This window comes from Epinephelus fuscoguttatus, linkage group LG15 (assembly GCF_011397635.1).
Source record: "Epinephelus fuscoguttatus linkage group LG15, E.fuscoguttatus.final_Chr_v1".
Lineage (NCBI taxonomy): Eukaryota > Metazoa > Chordata > Actinopteri > Perciformes > Serranidae > Epinephelus > Epinephelus fuscoguttatus.
This window is the reverse complement of record NC_064766.1, coordinates 42,087,342-42,105,470: the sequence shown is the minus strand read 5'-3', so window position 1 is coordinate 42,105,470 and position 18,129 is coordinate 42,087,342. Positions and strand designations below refer to the sequence as shown.

The 18,129-nt window shown below is 45.7% G+C and overlaps 1 protein-coding gene across 1 annotated transcript; it reads left to right on the top strand.

The window, feature by feature from the left end:
- Positions 1-6,164: 6,164 nt before the first annotated feature.
- On the top strand, positions 6,165-8,611 carry si:ch1073-184j22.1 (erythroferrone). The gene is made up of 5 exons (XM_049597764.1): positions 6,165-6,413; positions 6,499-6,610; positions 7,362-7,443; positions 7,552-7,630; positions 7,995-8,611. Exons 1-5 carry the CDS (start codon positions 6,288-6,290, stop codon positions 8,091-8,093), a joined length of 498 nt encoding a protein of 165 aa, XP_049453721.1. The 5' UTR covers positions 6,165-6,287; the 3' UTR covers positions 8,094-8,611.
- The last annotated feature ends 9,518 nt before the right edge of the window (positions 8,612-18,129 follow it).

The following is an 18,129-nucleotide window of genomic DNA, read 5'->3' as shown; positions in this document are numbered from 1 at the left end:
CGTGTCAGTTAATTATAAACTAGAATCACTGCTCCATGGTTGTATGACTCTCCACCCACCAGTCCACCCTGTGTCAGTTGTTCTCCAGGTGCCCACCATGTTCCACCCTGTCAGTGTTGTAGTCCACCCTGTGGTTGTATGACTGCATTGCTTCAGTTTTGAGTCACAGGTCTGTCTATTTGTTCATGTCGGAAAATTTCTACACAGAATGAAATATCACGACAAACCTGACCAATGAATCCAACAGCTTTCTCCTATTAAACAAACTAAACGAGTTCCAGTTCAACTTTCCTGCTCAAACAGAAACTGAAACACTGACTCATCATTGATTATTGATCATATTGATATTGACTGATATTTAGAAGCTGATTAAACTGAACAAAGATCTTTGGGAACACTTACAGTGTTTAAAACTAAACTTGACAACATTTAACATGTGAACTTTGTCTCTTGGTGGTGTCCTCCAGGAGCCGCTGTCCTCTGATCTGTCCAGAGTGTCTCCTCTCAGCTCCTGGCTCATCTTCAGGAGAAACTCCAACAAGGGGGACAACCGGAGAACCAAAGGGTCCAGGAGAACCTCTAAGGTCAGACACATCTCCGCCTAAGCTAAGCACAGCGATGAAACTCTATCCTGTAGATCACATGTTGTCCAATCAATTCACATCTTTATTTATACATATGAGTATCATGAAGAAAAATCAAGAGGTTGCTCTGGGTTAAGACACTGTGTAGTTAATTATAAACTAGAATCACTGCTCCATGGTTGTATGACTCCGCCCACCAGTCCAGTGTCTCTGACAGTCTCCATCCATGTCAATGAAAACATGGATGCTTCACACACAGAAGATCTATACAATCAGCACAGTTTAGAGAAACCTCATTGAAATGCACTCATATTGTGACAGGCACTGTAGTATCAGCCATATCGTATCGCTGTCTGTAGAATCTATGTGATGTCATAGCGTGATGACCCTGTTGATTGACCCTCTGATGGTCCTACCTGTGATCCATCATCAGGTCAGACATTAAAACTCTGAACCATCTGAAACCTCTCACAAACTGAACCTGAGAATTCAAAGCCTCTGACAAACATCTAAACACGTTTGTGTTTGCAGCATGGTCTTCCAGGACCTCCAGGACCTCCAGGACCCCAGGGGCCTCCAGGACCTCTGATGGTCCTACCTGTGATCCATCATCAGGTCAGACATTAAAACTCTGAACCATCTGAAACCTCTGCTGAACCTGAGTCTTTGTGCTAAGCCTAGGCTAACACTCTAAACACGTTTTGTTTGCAGCATAGTCTTCCAGGACCTCCAGGACACTCCAGGACCCTGCTACCGGTCTTGTGCTAAGCTAGGCTAACACTTCTCAAACTGCTTCAAGGTCTTTGTGCTAAGCTAGGCTGAGACAGTTCCCCTGCTACCGGTCTTGTGCTAAGCTAGGCTAACATTTCCCCCTGCTACCGGTCTTGTGCTAAGCTAGGCTAACAGTTCCCCCTGCTACCATTCTTTGTGCTAAACTAGGCTAACACTTCCCTCCTGCTACCATTCTTTGTGCTAAGCTAGGCTAACAGTTTCCTCCTGCTACCATGCTTTGTGCTAAGCTAGGCTAACAGTTCCCCCTGCTACCAGTCTTTGTGCTAAGCTAGGCTAACACTTTACTCCTGCTTCAAGTCTTTGTGCTAAGATAGTCAAACAGTTCCCCCTGCTACCAGTCTTTGTGCTAAGCTAGGCTAACACTTCCCTCCTGCTACCAGTCTTTGTGCTAAGCTAGGCTAACACTTCCCCCTGCTACCAGTCTTTGTGCTAAGCTAGGCTAACAGTTCCCCCTGCTACCAGTCTTTGTGCTAAGCTAGGCTAACACTTTACCCCTGCTTCAAGTCTTTGTGCTAAGCTAGTCAAACAGTTCCCCCTGCTTCCAGTCTTTGTGCTAAACTAGGCTAACATTTTACCCCTGCTTCAAGTCTTTGTGCTAAGCTAGGCTAACACTTTACCCCTGCTTCAAGTCTTTGTGCTAAGCTAGTCAAACACTTTACTCCTGCTTCAAGTCTTTGTGCTAAGCTAGTCAAACAGTTCCCCCTGCTTCCAGTCTTTGTGCTAAGCTAGGCTAACATTTTACCCCTGCTTCAAGTCTTTGTGCTAAGCTAGGCTAACACTTTACCCCTGCTTCAAGTCTTTGTGCTAATCTAGTCAAACAGTTCCCCCTGCTACCGGTCTTTGTCCTAAGCTAGGTTAACAGTCCCCTTGCTTCCAGTCCTTATGCTAAGCTAGGCTAACAATTTGACCCTGCTCCCAGTCTTTGTGCTAAGCTAGGCTAACAATAATTTCTATTTGAATTAAAATTATAAAATTCAAAAAAATTAAATATAAATAAATTAAAACAATCTATATATTTAAATAAAACATGCAGGCGACTATAAACCAAGATACCCCCCCTCCCCCCCAACAGTACATGGATCCAAACTGCTCAGTTTCATTTTCATCATTTGTCCTGCTTCAATTTTTCACTTTCACCCTGTGTTTTCTGTATGTAGGTTATATAAACACAGCTCAGTGTGTGTGTGTGTGTGTGTGTGTGTGTGTGTGTGTGTGTGTGTGTGGAGGCGGGCTGTCTGAGACCTTAATAGGGGTAATTTTGTGGAGCGTAGATGTGACTTGGCTCAGCAGCAGGATTCCTGACATTCCTGCTGACTGATGGTGTGTCTTTGTTACTGTGTGTGTGTGTGTGTGTGTGTGTGTGTGTGTGTTTGTGTGTGTGTTCGTTCATGCGTGATTTCCTCCGTCATGTTGCCTCTATGTGATTTTCAGATTTTACAGTTTGTGATGATTTATTAACAGATCTTATTTAAATGTGTCACATCATGATGTGAATCAAACAAGTGTGTTCAGACACACACACACACACACACACACACACACACACACACACACACACGGCTGAAACTGGGGAATATTTGTGTATTTGTTTGTTGGGCAGGAGTTCAGTTTTCACTGTTCTGGATATTCACTCAGTATTTTAACACTTTTTTCCACGTTTCTTTTTAAAACGGGTGAAATCTTGTTTCATTGTCGAGCTGCGTGCAGCGTCATGACTCAGCTCCGCCCACAGACAGCGAGGAGGCTAACTGTTAGCATCACATGGCTAAAGCTAGGTTCAGACTGCACAATGGTCCACGACCAATAATCGCTGGTCATCTTTCACGACATGTGTGATGTCATCAGGTTATTCTTGTCTTATTTTTATTATTATTATTTTCTCAGTCACTGTGTCTGTTCATGTTCCAGCTGAACTGTTACTGTGGTAACGGGAAACATGTCACCAGGTGGGCGGAGCTTCATTTGAAGTACTGCATGAAAACTATGACAGGAAGTACAGATCTTTCAGTAAATAACTGTGTGTGGTCGTCTTTTGATGAGCCGAGCGCGGCGCGTCCAGTGTGTAGGCGGCAGCGCCGCTGTTTTCAGCTTGATGGTTATTAATGAAGAGAAAAGTGAACTGAAGTCAGCTGGTCAGGTCAAAATGACCACAGACGGCGTGTTGGCTTGCTGCAGCAGGTGCTCCGTCCCCACAGAGCCCTCTGTTTCTGACCTCACGGTGTGCCGGTGTCAGACGGTGGGTCGCTGCTGCTGCTGGCTGTATGTGCTTATGCCCCGCCCACACACATTCTCACTGACTGATGAATTGGCGCTGGTTATTTATATTATTGTGGCGTATTGATTATGAATACAGTCCATCTGATGCTGGTTTTGTTTCATCACTGTAGCCAGTATCTCACTATCACTATCCTCATTCAGATTTTAAGAAGCTACAAATTATATTCAGCCACAAAATAAGTCTGAAAAGCTGCAAATCAGAACGAAGCACAGAGAGTTGTTGACTAGAGATGATACGCCATCTCACGGTGGTCACTTCCTGTCAACGTTACAGATCAGAAGCACAGAGAGTCGTTGACTAGAGATGATACGGTCACTTCCTGTCGACGTTACAGATCAGAAGCACAGAGAGTCGTTGACTAGAGATGATACGCCGTCTCATGGTGGTCACTTCCTGTCAACGTTACAGATCAGAAGCACAGAGAGTCGTTGACTAGAGATGATACGCCGTCTCATGGCGGTCACTTCCTGTCGATGTTACAGATCAGAAGCACAGAGAGTCGTTGACTAGAGATGATACGCCGTCTCATGGCGGTCACTTCCTGTCGACGTTACAGATCAGAAGCACAGAGAGTCGTTGACTAGAGATGATACGCCGTCTCATGGTGGTCACTTCCTGTCAGCGTTACAGATCAGAAGCACAGAGAGTCGTTGACTAGAGATGATACGCCGTCTCATGGTGGTCACTTCCTGTCAGCGTTACAGATCAGAAGCACAGAGAGTCGTTGACTAGAGATGATACGCCGTCTCACGGCGGTCACTTCCTGTCGACGTTACGGATCAGAAGCGCAGAGAGTCGTTGACTAGAGATGATACGCCGTCTCATGGCGGTCACTTCCTGTCAGCGTTACAGATCAGAAGCGCAGAGAGTCGTTGACTAGAGATGATACGCCGTCTCATGGCGGTCACTTCCTGTCGACGTTACAGATCAGAAGCACAGAGAGTTGTTGACTAGAGATGATACGCCGTCTCATGGCGGTCACTTCCTGTCAACGTTACAGATCAGAAGCACAGAGAGTTGTTGACTAGAGATGATACGCCGTCTCATGGTGGTCACTTCCTGTCAACGTTACAGATCAGAAGCACAGAGAGTCGTTGACTAGAGATGATACGCCGTCTCATGGCGGTCACTTCCTGTCGACGTTACAGATCAGAAGCGCAGAGAGTCGTTGACTAGAGATGATACGCCGTCTCATGGTGGTCACTTCCTGTCAGCGTTACAGATCAGAAGCGCAGAGAGTCGTTGACTAGAGATGATACGCCGTCTCATGGTGGTCACTTCCTGTCGACGTTACAGATCAGAAGCGCAGAGAGTCGTTGACTAGAGATGATACGCCGTCTCATGGCGGTCACTTCCTGTCAACCTTACAGATCAGAAGCGCAGAGAGTCGTTGACCAGAGATGATACGCCGTCTCATGGTGGTCACTTCCTGTCGACGTTACAGATCAGAAGCGCAGAGAGTCGTTGACTAGAGATGATACGCCGTCTCATGGCGGTCACTTCCTGTCGACGTTACAGATCAGAAGCGCAGAGAGTCGTTGACTAGAGATGATACGCCGTCTCATGGCGGTCACTTCCTGTCGACGTTACAGATCAGAAGCGCAGAGAGTTGTTGACTAGAGATGATACGCCGTCTCATGGCGGTCACTTCCTGTCAACCTTACAGATCAGAAGCGCAGAGAGTTGTTGACTAGAGATGATACGCCGTCTCATGGCGGTCACTTCCTGTCAACGTTACAGATCAGAAGCACAGAGAGTCGTTGACTAGAGATGATACGCCGTCTCATGGCGGTCACTTCCTGTCAACGTTACAGATCAGAAGCACAGAGAGTCGTTGACTAGAGATGATACGCCGTCTCATGGCGGTCACTTCCTGTCAACGTTACAGATCAGAAGCACAGAGAGTCGTTGACTAGAGATGATACGCCGTCTCATGGCGGTCACTTCCTGTCAACGTTACAGATCAGAAGCACAGAGAGTCGTTGGCTAGAGAGCAAGAGCAAGAGCAAGGTGTACCTAATAAAGTGGCCACTGAGTGTAGTTGCCTTAATGTGACAGTAAATGTTTGTTTCAACTTGTCTTGTTGTCTGAACTGGACTTTATGTGACATGTAATATTCCAGAACTCCAGTCGTGCAGAACGACTGCGTGTTAACATGGTCTGTGAGGACTGACTCACACTAGGAGTCAGCCTCTAGTGGACATCAGAGGAACTGCAGTTTGGTGACATCAGGAGAGACGTGAGGAACACAGGGAGTAGTCCACTCACCACCATGAGGACAGGAGGAGCTGAGGACTGAACAGACTGAAGACCATCTGAACACGTCCCTCCTCCTGCTGCTGCTGTTTGGACGAGTGTGTCTCATGTTGGACGGGCTCTTTATTTTGACCTAATTTACCCAGAATTCATTAGTGGGACTGCAGACGTTTGTGTGACTGATGAACTCAGACATCTGAAGTCTGACCACAGTCTGACTCTCTCTCTCACACACACACACACACACACAGCTCCATGTTTGTTCTCATATGACCTCACTGCAGAAAAAAAATTATAAAAACAATCAGTGAATTTTATTTCTCTCATTTTCCCCTCGTCTTCTCCCCCCTTACCTCCTCCTCCTCCTCCTCTCAGACATGGCAGGAGGAGTGTGTTTCCTGTGTGACCGTCCTCCTCGTGTCTCCACCTCCTTCCTCAGTCGCCTCCAGCAGGCCGTCATCGTCCCACGTCGCAGCCTGCTGGAGCTGCAGCCATTCAGCCAGGTCTCACACACACACACACACACACACACACACACACACACACAGGTGAGATCACAGGTTATAATGTGACCTTTGACCCCTGCAGCCGTCAGACTCAGAGCGGAGCCTCCAGAGAGGTCAGAGCTTCAACAGCAGCATCGGCCGATACACTGCAGCCATCTCTGGATTCTACCAGCTGACCGCCAGCCTGCTGATCGGTGAGAGCCCCCCCCACACACACACACACACACACACTTGTGGGAGGGGCTGTTGATGACGCCGCACGTGCGAGCCACTGGCGGTGGATAAACAGGAAACAGCTGATAGCAGGAATTAGCGAGCAGCTAGTAGCAAGAGGGAAACACAAACCTGACAGACACTGTAAAGATGAGCAACTGGGGAGACAAGGAATTGCGCGCCCTCCTTGTCCTCGCAAACGAAGAGGCCATTAACCGTCAGATGACGGGGACGGTGAAGGACGGGCCGACTTACGAGAGAATCGCCGAAGGACTGACCAGCCGCGGCTTCCCTCCCACGTCACTGTTTACGTCACACGCTGAGCTACACGTTTTGTTACTTGCTCACGCCCCCCATTGCCCCGAAAAAGGCACATTCTGTATAAACAAAAGTAGGTAGGCGGCATTTTGCTGCACTCCCCGATTTTGTTTTTATACTGCCAATGCTGAAAAAACACTGATTGGGCTTTCCTGCAAATTTGCACAACTCCTGTTTAAAAAGGGCTTCTCAGTAACGACTGAATGTTGTGTTCAGACAGAAGTGTCAACTCACCACGCTCCGTCCACACCTTCAGTCTGACATCACATCCACTTTAAAGGCCGATGGGCTGTTGTCACTGACCTAGACTTCATGATGTGTCCTGTGATGCGATCCTCTCTTTACAAACAGCTACAGATAAAAATACATGTTTTAACTCATCTGTGTGTGTGTGTGTGTGTGTGTGTGTGTCAGAGTCAGGAGACAGACTCCAGGTGAGACTCAGAGACAGTGTGAGAGCAGCCATCTGCATCGAATCACTCTGCCAGAGCAACCTGTGAGTAAACTCTACGTCTGTTCCTATTGGCTGACAGTCAGTCACCTGTGTGTTTACCTGCATCTGTGTACTGACGCCGTGCCATGTGTGCTTTTGTGTGTGTGTTAGCTCTGTAGAGTCAGTGATGGGCGTGGCAGCTGCTGGAGGAACATTCAGTATCTTACTGACAGGAACGCTCTATCTACAGGTACGACCACCACATCTCACAGAGAGCACTTTTTGCTGCCTCGCGTACTAAACATGGACGTGTGTGATTTCTCGCTGTAAGTTTTGTGGCGCTAAATGAAAAATAAAAGATATACATGCAGGTGTCTGAAGGCTTCACCACTCGTGCAGCATGTGGAGTTTGAAGCAGATTGAACACTGTAAAGTCAAGTTACAACAACTTCCTGTGTGACTCGAGACACTGAAATGTGGCGCCCTGCGACGGCCAATCAAAAGCTGTCAACAACTGCTCATCATTAAGGTCTTTCGAAGGGACACACTGACTTTGAAGTTGATTGGATAAAATCTGACTCTGTGTGTGTGTGTGTGTGTGTGTGTGTGTGCAGGCTGGAGAGTACGTGTCAGTGTTTGTGGATAACGCCACCGGCTCGTCCATCAGCGTCCTGCAGGACTCTCTGTTCTCTGGGATCCTGCTGGGAGTCTGAACACAGACACTTTGTGACATCAGCATGGCGTCCTACGGCGAGGACAGAGGTGTGACATCATCCTCACAGAGCTACACCGGAGCGCCATCACCTGATCTCCACAGTTTTAACCACACAGTGGCGCTGTTGTTCCTGAGGGATCCTCTGAAACCTCGACTTGCTGTGAATGAGTTTTTCATTCACTTTAATGCGGATATTTTTCCTGCAGCTCCGCCTGGTGGACATTAGAGGAACTGCAGCCAGGGCGGCTCGTCGTTACTCCACTGATCTTTGGATGGCTGATGATACGTTCATATTTTACACGTTATTAAATCTTTATATTTAAGCAGTTTCATGCTAACGCATTGCCAGTATTCTGATTTTCTACCAGTTTTCTTTTTGTCATCAGAGACCTGAGAACAGCATCAGTCTGAACAGATCGTCTGTCTCCATCTTACTTTGATATTAATATTTATTCTCTGGATGTGATAAACAAGTTGTGAATAATTGAGATAATAAAACTGTTCTACTCGCTGTCAGTTTGTTGTTCGTCGTTACAAAGTCATTTCAGCGCCTGATGATAAACTGAGCTGGAGTTAAAATCTCAAAACAAAAACAGTTTAATCACAAACTACAATCACCACCCTGTGGTTGTATGACTCCACCCACCAGTCCACCCTGTGGTTGTTTGACTCCACCCACCAGTCCACCCTGTGGCTGTATGACTCCGCCCACCAGTCCACCCTGTGGCTGTTTGACTCCGCCCACCAGTCCACCCTGTGGCTGTATGACTCCGCCCACCAGTCCACCCTGTGGCTGTTTGACTCCACCCACCAGTCCACCCTGTGGCTGTATGACTCCGCCCACCAGTCCATCCTGTGGCTGTTTGACTCCGCCCACCAGTCCACCCTGTGGTTGTATGACTCCGCCCACCAGTCCACCCTGTGGTTGTATGACTCCGCCCACCAGCCCACCCTGTGGTTGTATGACTCCGCCCACCAGCCCACCCTGTGGTTGTATGACTCCGCCCACCAGTCCACCCTGTGGTTGTATGACTCCGCCCACCAGTCCACCCTGTGGTTGTGTGACTCCGCCCACCAGCCCACCCTGTGGTTGTATGACTCCGCCCACCAGTCCAGTGTCTCTGACAGTCTCCATCCATGTCAGTGAAAACATGGATGCTTCACACACAGAAGATCTATACAATCAGCACAGTTTCAAGATTAGAGTCACCAATTCAGTATCTGACCAAATGTCTCCCCTTCTGTTCCTGAGATATGACGTTAAAACATGATGATGTCACAGTCAAGCTGACCTTTGACCTTTGGACCTTCATTATTTGATCCTAGTTTGGTCAGAATTAGTGAATGAATTCTTCAGTTATGGACAAAAACATGTTTTGTGAGGTCACACTGACCTTTGACCTTCAACCACCAAAATCCTAATCAGTTCATTCTTCAGTCTGATTGGACGTCTCACATTGTTCACCTCCAAACTTGTTCTGTTATTACAGATTTTTGTTTTTATCCAGCAAACAAGTCTGAACTTCAGGTGTTTTGTGCAAACGATCCCTGCTGGGTTGTTTTGTTCCAGCTGAGAACCAACTGCTCAGGTTCTGACCCAGTTTATTTCAAGTCGAAATGCTTCAAACGACTTAAAGTCAGCTGCAGGAACCTGAACAGAACACCATCTTTGGCTCTCTTTTAAACTCACTTTTATACAACTGGTTTTTATAAAACATGTTGAAGCACACGTAACACACACACACACACACACACACACACACACACACACACACACACACACCGCTGAGTACACACAGTGTGTTTGGAGGTGGGCTGAGGTGAGATCATTGAACTCTGAGAGTGGCGCCGTGTGTTTGGCACCGGGCCACGACAACACACACACACACACACACACACACACACACACACACACACATAGGCTGAGTTACCGTACAAGGCGTGTCGACAGAATAATGAAGGCTGCATGACGACCCTGCTGACAGCTCATTATACACACACACGCACACACACACACACACACACACACACACACACACACACACACACACACACACACACACACACACACACAGAGTTCCCCTGTGCAGATTTATAAATTCAAATAATCCTCTGTCTCTGCTTCTATTAACTTTGTTAGCAGCATGTTAAAGATGCACCACTGCACTTCATGGCTGCTGTTTATTTTATAACGTTTTAATTTCCTATTTATTACTTTGTTGTACTATTTTTTTATTACCTGTTTTATGTTGTGTTACCAGTGTGTTTTATGGCTGCAGCAGGGGTGAAAAAGCCCGAGACAAATTTCCCACTCGTGGGACAATAAATTAATCTTGATCTTGACTTGGCCGGATGTTGGAGTGTCGGGCGACGCTGCTCAGAGACACGCCAGCTCCTCACAGCAGGTTTAGGCAGCGACACCTTCAGCAGCCACACTGAGAGTCTGCAGCTATGAGGCTTTACTGTTAGCATCAGCATGCTAACAGGCTAATGTTAGCAGGTATAATGTTTAAACGTTTACGATCTTAGAGCTCGTACGCATGCTGCGCTTTCTGCACCCTCAAAGTCTTTGTTTTCAACGTAGACGCCGGCGTGGCGCACACACGTTCTCGAGTGCCTATTTCTTCGGGCACGGCGGCTGCGCCCTGAGATACATGGAGTTCAACTTTTGGAACGCAGCAGCGTGACTGCATGTCATGTGACGAGGACCAACCAATCACAGCTGACGGATATCTTTCCTTCCTCAGTAAATATCAGTGTGTGATAAATGTGGAGGAGAAGTTGATCGTGTCAGTGCAGAGCTGTCAGAGCGTCTCATCTGTCCCACAGACACACAGGAAGTAGATCAGCTCTGACCTCAGGGTTTCAGGTAAACAGGTTATATGATGCTTGTTAAGGTTGCTTAGCAACCTCACAAACAACCTGCCGCTGGCACAGAAAAGACACAAGAGTAGCGCCCAGCGGCGACCTCGTGTGTTCCAGGTGGTTAAAGATGCAGCACGTGTACGGCCTCTTAGTGTAGCATTAGCATGCTAACATTAGCTATATACAGAGTCCAGCAGAGGCTGATGGGAATGTATTTGGACATAAACTAAAGTATTGGACACAATAACACGCTGACCTGACGATGCGTCACCAGAGTTACTCCTGAAGGAAACACAAATGATGAAAGACGTGTGATCAAAGTCCATCTGACATGTGAACTGATCAACATCTCCATCCTCAGAGAGACATCGTCACTGTCACTATGGCTGCCTGTTGGTACATCCAGGTGTAACTTCAGTTTAGTCATGTATCTACCATCAGAAACAACTGTGAGGCCGAGCGAATCCTCCATGATGTGAAGAAGTCTGTAAATATACTCTGAGCCAGAGTCCTCCATTGCTATGCGCCTCGTGTTTCTGCGCTCTAGGCGTCTCACTCCTTGAGTTGAGAGACACTCAGCTCAGAGCAGTAAAAAGGCCCCACATCATCTCTGCTTTTCCTCATTGTCCAATGGGATGATGTGAGAGGCGGGGCTTCTGTGGTGGTCACGACAACCAGTTTACAGCTGGTAACCAATGGAGGAGAAACTGGGGGTAGTGGTTGCTGGACACCCAGAGCTATACGACTTTACAAAGCACAGTTAGCACCATCTGAATAGAAAACAGCAGATAAGTGCAGTACTGTAAACGTCCATGATGGAGGAGAAGCTCCTGGACCAACTGGTGGTACTCCCCATGATCCAGCCTCTTTTTTAGGGTCTCATGTACCCACACAGATCTCTGTTTATCTGCTGACAGCCTCTCACCCTCAACCAGAGCTACAGACAGCACCCTCTGCCTCAACATGGACGACAAAATAAAGGAAGAGGTCGTATCGTCACAGAATGGATCTCTTCAGATGTTTACAGTGTTTTCTACCAGTGTGTGTCTGCACCTGTGCGTCTATGCGTCAGTGAAGGTGATGTAACACTGTCAGTCAGCATGTTTCCATGTCAAAGCACATTCATGAACACTGTGTTCAGTCAGGTTTGTTCTCACATGAATAACTGGTTTCCACTCAGACATATTGATAAGACTAACCTCACAGTGCACACTGACAGCACACAGTTTACAGAAATGACTGCATATCGTACTCACAGGGAGCGACGCAGCATCACTGCTGCTGACAGCTGCTTCTTCTCAACACGTCCAATAACTCATGTTTGTTCCAAACGCTCCTCGTCCTCATCTGGGGGAGAATAAGCATATAATTATGACTCAAACTAATAAAAACATCTTATTTCATCCTCTGAGAGAGATCATATCAAGATTTATATTTATGAGTCAGCTGATGAGACAGGAAGTCATTCACCACGGAAACGTCTATCTATTTATAGTTTTGGGCAACTGAAGAAAAATTAAGATAATTTCAACAAACATACGACTCATCTTCTCCTGTCATCTGTCTCCTTGGACGCGTCCCTGACTCTTGGACGCGTCCCTGACTCTTGGACGTGTCCCTGTCTCCTGGACGCGTCCCTGACTCTTGGACGTGTCCCTGACTCCTGGACGTGTCCCTGACTCCTGGACGTGTCCCTGACTCTTGGACGTGTCCCTGATTCTTGGACGTGTCCCTGACTCTTGGACGTGTCCATGACTCTTGGACGTGTCCCTGACTCTTGGACGTGTCCCTGACTCCTGGAAGTGTCCCTGACTCTTGGACGTGTCCATGACTCTTGGACTTTGAAAGGAGTTTGAATTGTGCAACGTGTCACTGACAGAGATCTTCGTCCGCCATTTTGAACTCACCACCACACAGAAGAAGACGCCTGATGAAGATCTCTGTCAGATCCAAACGTTGCACTGTTCAAACTTATGAGAGTTTTCAATACAGCGTCTGTTCTTTTGCTTGAGTTTGACTTTTTGATCCGGCACCTGTGAACGGTTTCGATCTTGTGTCTGAAATGAACCACAGGCTTTTGTTGCACGTGGAAATCAAAGTAAATACGAGATGTTTTATTGACGCTGTGACTTTATTTTGAAAGAGAGAGCAGAGACTGTACACTTCCTGTGGAGACAGAAATGTATTTTGAAAGACATGCTGCATGTAATGAGCAGAAACTGAAATGGCGTCCTGGAACATTAACAACAGACGCAGGAGGATACCCGACGCATCATACACCCTTGACCCACAGCAGTGACCGGGTGTGGTCAGTGCCAGTCAGCGTGGCGCGGCAGAGTGTTTTCCTGGACAGCAGGCTGCCCGATTAAAGATGCGTCCTTTATGAAAGTCGTGAAAGTCGACGGACAAATTGACGGGATTTGATGAGCTGGGATGAGAACGTGCTGAGTCTGTACGCTTGCTTCTTGAACACAGTGACTGAAGAAACACCACATTAACATCAGACAGATGTTTCATATTCTATCAGTCACTTCATGATGGTGATGATGATGATGATGATGAAGATGTGAAGACGAAGACAGGAAGTGTCTGTTGTGACACTATAAGACAGCTGACTCTTTGTATATACCTTTTTATATGTTACTGTATTTCAGATTACCTTACAGGTGTGATAGCACAGACTGTCCAGCAGATGTCACCACAGTATCTATAATAACTGTCCTCACTGATTCATTCAGTTCATCACTTCATTCAGCACAGACAGAAAACCTCCTGTCAGACATCCCATCACCTCCTTTTTACAATTATTATAATACAGAATCTGAGTCTGAATAACTCTTTATTTAACTTTCATTTAACCAGAAAAACCTCTTAAATGTCTTCATCAGCGTCCTGGCTGAGACAGACGGCAGCAGCAGTTACAGACAGATGACAAAGTCAAAAATACAAAATAAAAATATACAGCTCTAAAACAAGCTACATAAACACCTGATGAGTTCACGACAGAGAAAAGCCACAAAGTACGTGAATAGAAGCTACAACTGAACCGTAAAAACCCTAAAACAGGGGCAACTACACACGGTTACAAAGAATTACAGTGTGACAGGTGTGTGACAGGTGTGTGACAGGTGTGTGTTGTGTTCAGTCAGCTGTAAAATCAGAGTCAGTGATGAAGAAAAGTCAGACATCAGATGCCCTGTTAATAGATAACCTGAGTGTCAGACTGAAGCTCCCAGAACCTTCAGTCTGACATCGCCTCCATTGAAGGCGATTTACAAGGGGGAGGGAATTTGATTTTTCCCTAACCAATCAGTAGAGATCAACGACTCACCCAGAATCTGACGTCATTAGTATCCATGCCTCGGGGGTGCCGAAAACAAGCGAGCATTGCCCGTTTAAAATGTCTCCGTCGTCGTGCACGCCCAGCTGCATCGCCGTTAAATCCAGTTTAGCAGCTTCCTTAATTTGGTCCTCCATTAACGTGAGTAGTGGCGAAATACCTCGATAGCATCGTTAATGTGGTCTGTAGGATCTGTAGCGGTCGCCATTGTTGCTATCCTCACCAGTTACCCACCGGTGCACAGCTTCACATCAGCGTGGCGCTGATTGGCTAATCGCTAGACCCCCGGCGTTCATTGGTCCGCCCATCGTTTGGACGAGATAAATCGCAGATTCATTGCAGTATGCCAGACCAGAGATGCAAGCCTACTCAGCTGAGTGGGCGGGGTCTATGGTCTGGAACCAGGCTAGTTAACAGATGCTGTTTGTTCTCTCTGCTGCGTCCTGAACCTTCAGGTTTAAGTTGGTTTCAGTTTGTGTTTTGACTTTTTTTTCTCTTAGTATTCTGAATTAAATCAAATTTCTGATTCAAAGTTTCCACTAAGTCGTTCTTTTCGCCTGCTGGACGTCATTTCAGGTCTGAACGTGTTGTGTGACGTTATTCTGGTTCAAAAACATAAATAAATATTGTCGATCACATTACCAGCAAAAAGCATTTTGCAGATTTTTATTTTGGATCAAACACTAACAGTTATTAATGAATCCACAGATTGTGTTTGGGTCTGATGATGAGAGATACTTTAAATTATCCATGGCAAAAAAACACTGGATTCTTTTCTTTAGTCAGTTAAAGCTAAAGGGGCGTGTGCAGTGCAGTGGGCGCAGAGAGGGCAGCAAATTAAAAAGTGAACACTTAACATTAGCTAAATTACCGTTATGGCTCACTGGATGAAAGCAGGGTTGCAGTGATACACTGGTTTTAAGGTTCATCATGATATAAAAACTGACGGTGTCACACAGTGTACGTTCATTTATCTATGATACTGAAAATAAAAATTCAACTGGACGTTGAATCTCTTCTTTAGTTGAGTTTCATTCTAAGAGGAGACTTTTCAAACAAAATGTTTCAAGTTATAGTCATGAAATGTTTGTTCAACCAGCAGTAACCCTTCTGTTGTCAGCGCTTCAAGGATCATCCTGACCGATAATAAGAACAATAATAAAGATTTTGCTGTTACATTCAGTGTCAACACGACGAGCTCATAGCTGACAGGATCTGTGACTGTTAATCTGACGTTAGCTAGAGCCAGAATAAAGTAGTAATAACAATATTAATAATAATAATGATTTAATTAAGGACACACAGAAAGCTCCATGGCGTACCACATAAAAACCGACAACCATCTACGTATAAAAATACAACATAATAAATACAATACATATTTTAATAAAAAAAGAAAAGCAAAACCCAACACTACATGACGCAGGTTAATATAAAAAAGACATTTACATCAATAAACTGCAGCCCCACAGTCTGGATGAGAAGCTGACTGAGCTCAGGTCGGCTGAGGCCACCATCACACTGTTCAGTTACCTCCACCCTCCATTTTGTTTTTGAGCCAAAGACACATTGACTAAATGTGACCTGCAGTCAGCGGCAAACTAGACGTTATACACGTTAACTCAAGAGCCTGAACGCAGCTCTTAACACTGTGACACCAATGTGACACACCACATTTCAGAGTAACGTTAAGACGTCCGGTGGATTGTGGGGCCACAGAGGTTCACTGAGGAATAATGAACGAGACTTACACGTGTCATGACTTCTTACATCAAAGCTTTCACCTCAAGTTGAATATTTGGACTTTCTGTAACTCAGAAGTTGAAACATAAGGACATATTTTCTTCTCTTGTAATTCAATGAGGACGTTTTGGGACTTTTTTCAATTAAAATTATAATGATCAAAATATTATGACTGTAAATTATGAAATGATAAAGGCTGGTATCCAACTGGAGGACAACAAAGCAGAGTTTGGGATTCATCATTTAATTATTCTGGCAAAATATTTTGCTCACAGATGATATTTAAAGAGGCAACAGACAGCATCTGTTCCTAAACATATCATGATGAAAATAATGTGGGTTGCACAGGGTAGTGTCCACAGTAAAATCAGACTATCAGCGTTTACATAGGTTACTTAGTGGCTGTGCAATCTTTGCAATAAGCTTCTGCCACCGGGGACGAATTTCCACAGAAAAAATCTGCTTTACGGCAGGAAACGCGTCATGTATTGTGAAACTGGTCGGTCAGCCAATCAGGGACTGGAGCTGGTCCTTATGAGGAGTTGGGCATGAGATAGTTGAGTCACGAGCACAATGGCAGACGGACAAAGTTTGGAGACAAGTGAAAAACGGCCTAGCAAAAGAAAAGGAGCTCCTCTGTGTGAGGAGGCAAAGAAGAGCAAAAAGGAGAGTGATAAAAGAAGAGGAAAAACAAGAGTAAACCTCAGTCAGGCGTTCAAGAGATGGAGGGAGCTCCGTGACCAAAGAGGCTTCAAAACCCATGTCCAGCTAGCTTTCTTTCTAATGGATCAGTAAGTAACACGGCTAAATGTTAGCTAGACCAGAGAGGACTGGACTGTACTGGCTGCTAGTTCATTCCTAGCTGGCCAGCATCGCAAATCGCCGCAACCAGTGAGCGGGTAGCGAGTGTTGGTCGGCTGACATCCTGGTTGCCATTCTACGGCAGCCCCTCGGACAGTGATACCCCCTCCCTTCCTTCTGTTCTCTTCTCACGGAGGCAGCTATCCACGGACATCGCCCAGCTAAGTTACGCCCAGCTAAGTGAACACTGGACTTTGTTTCCCATTCAATTTGAGCTCCAACCGGCCGCATGGTTTCCATACGGTAGCGTTTATTCTAGAATGGGGACTGTTTACATGTGCATATTGGTATAATTCCACTGTGTCTGCTGTTGTTTGTACTGGTACTGTACATATTGGTGTCATTCACTGTGAGCTGTTTGTACTGGTACTGTACATATTGGTATCATTCACTGTGAGCTGTTTGTACTGGTACTGTACATATTGGTATCATTCACTGTGAGCTGTTTGTACTGGTACTGTACATATTGGTATCATTTACTGTGAGCTGTTTGTACTGGTACTGTACATATTGGTATCATTCACTGTGAGCTGTTTGTACTGGTACTGTACATATTGGTATCATTTACTGTGAGCTGTTTGTACTGGTACTGTACATATTGGTGTCATTTACTGTGAGCTGTTTGTACTGGTACTGTACATATTGGTGTCATTTACTGTGAGCTGTTTGTACTGGTACTGTACATATTGGTGTCATTCACTGTGAGCTGTTTGTACTGGTACTGTACATATTGGTGTCATTTACTGTGAGCTGTTTGTACTGGTACTGTACATATTGGTATCATTTACTGTGAGCTGTTTGTACTGGTACTGTACATATTGGTGTCATTTACTGTGAGCTGTTTGTACTGGTACTGTACATATTGGTGTCATTAACTGTGAGCTGTTTGTACTGGTACTGTACATATTGGTATCACTGTGAGCTGTTTGTACTGGTACTGTACATATTGGTATCATTCACTGTGAGCTGTTTGTACTGGTACTGTACATATTGGTGTCATTTACTGTGAGCTGTTTGTACTGGTACTGTACATATTGGTATCATTTACTGTGAGCTGTTTGTACTGGTACTGTACATATTGGTATCATTTACTGTGAGCTGTTTGTACTGGTACTGTACATATTGGTATCATTCACTGTGAGCTGTTTGTACTGGTACTGTACATATTGGTGTCATTTACTGTGAGCTGTTTGTACTGGTACTGTACATATTGGTGTCATTTACT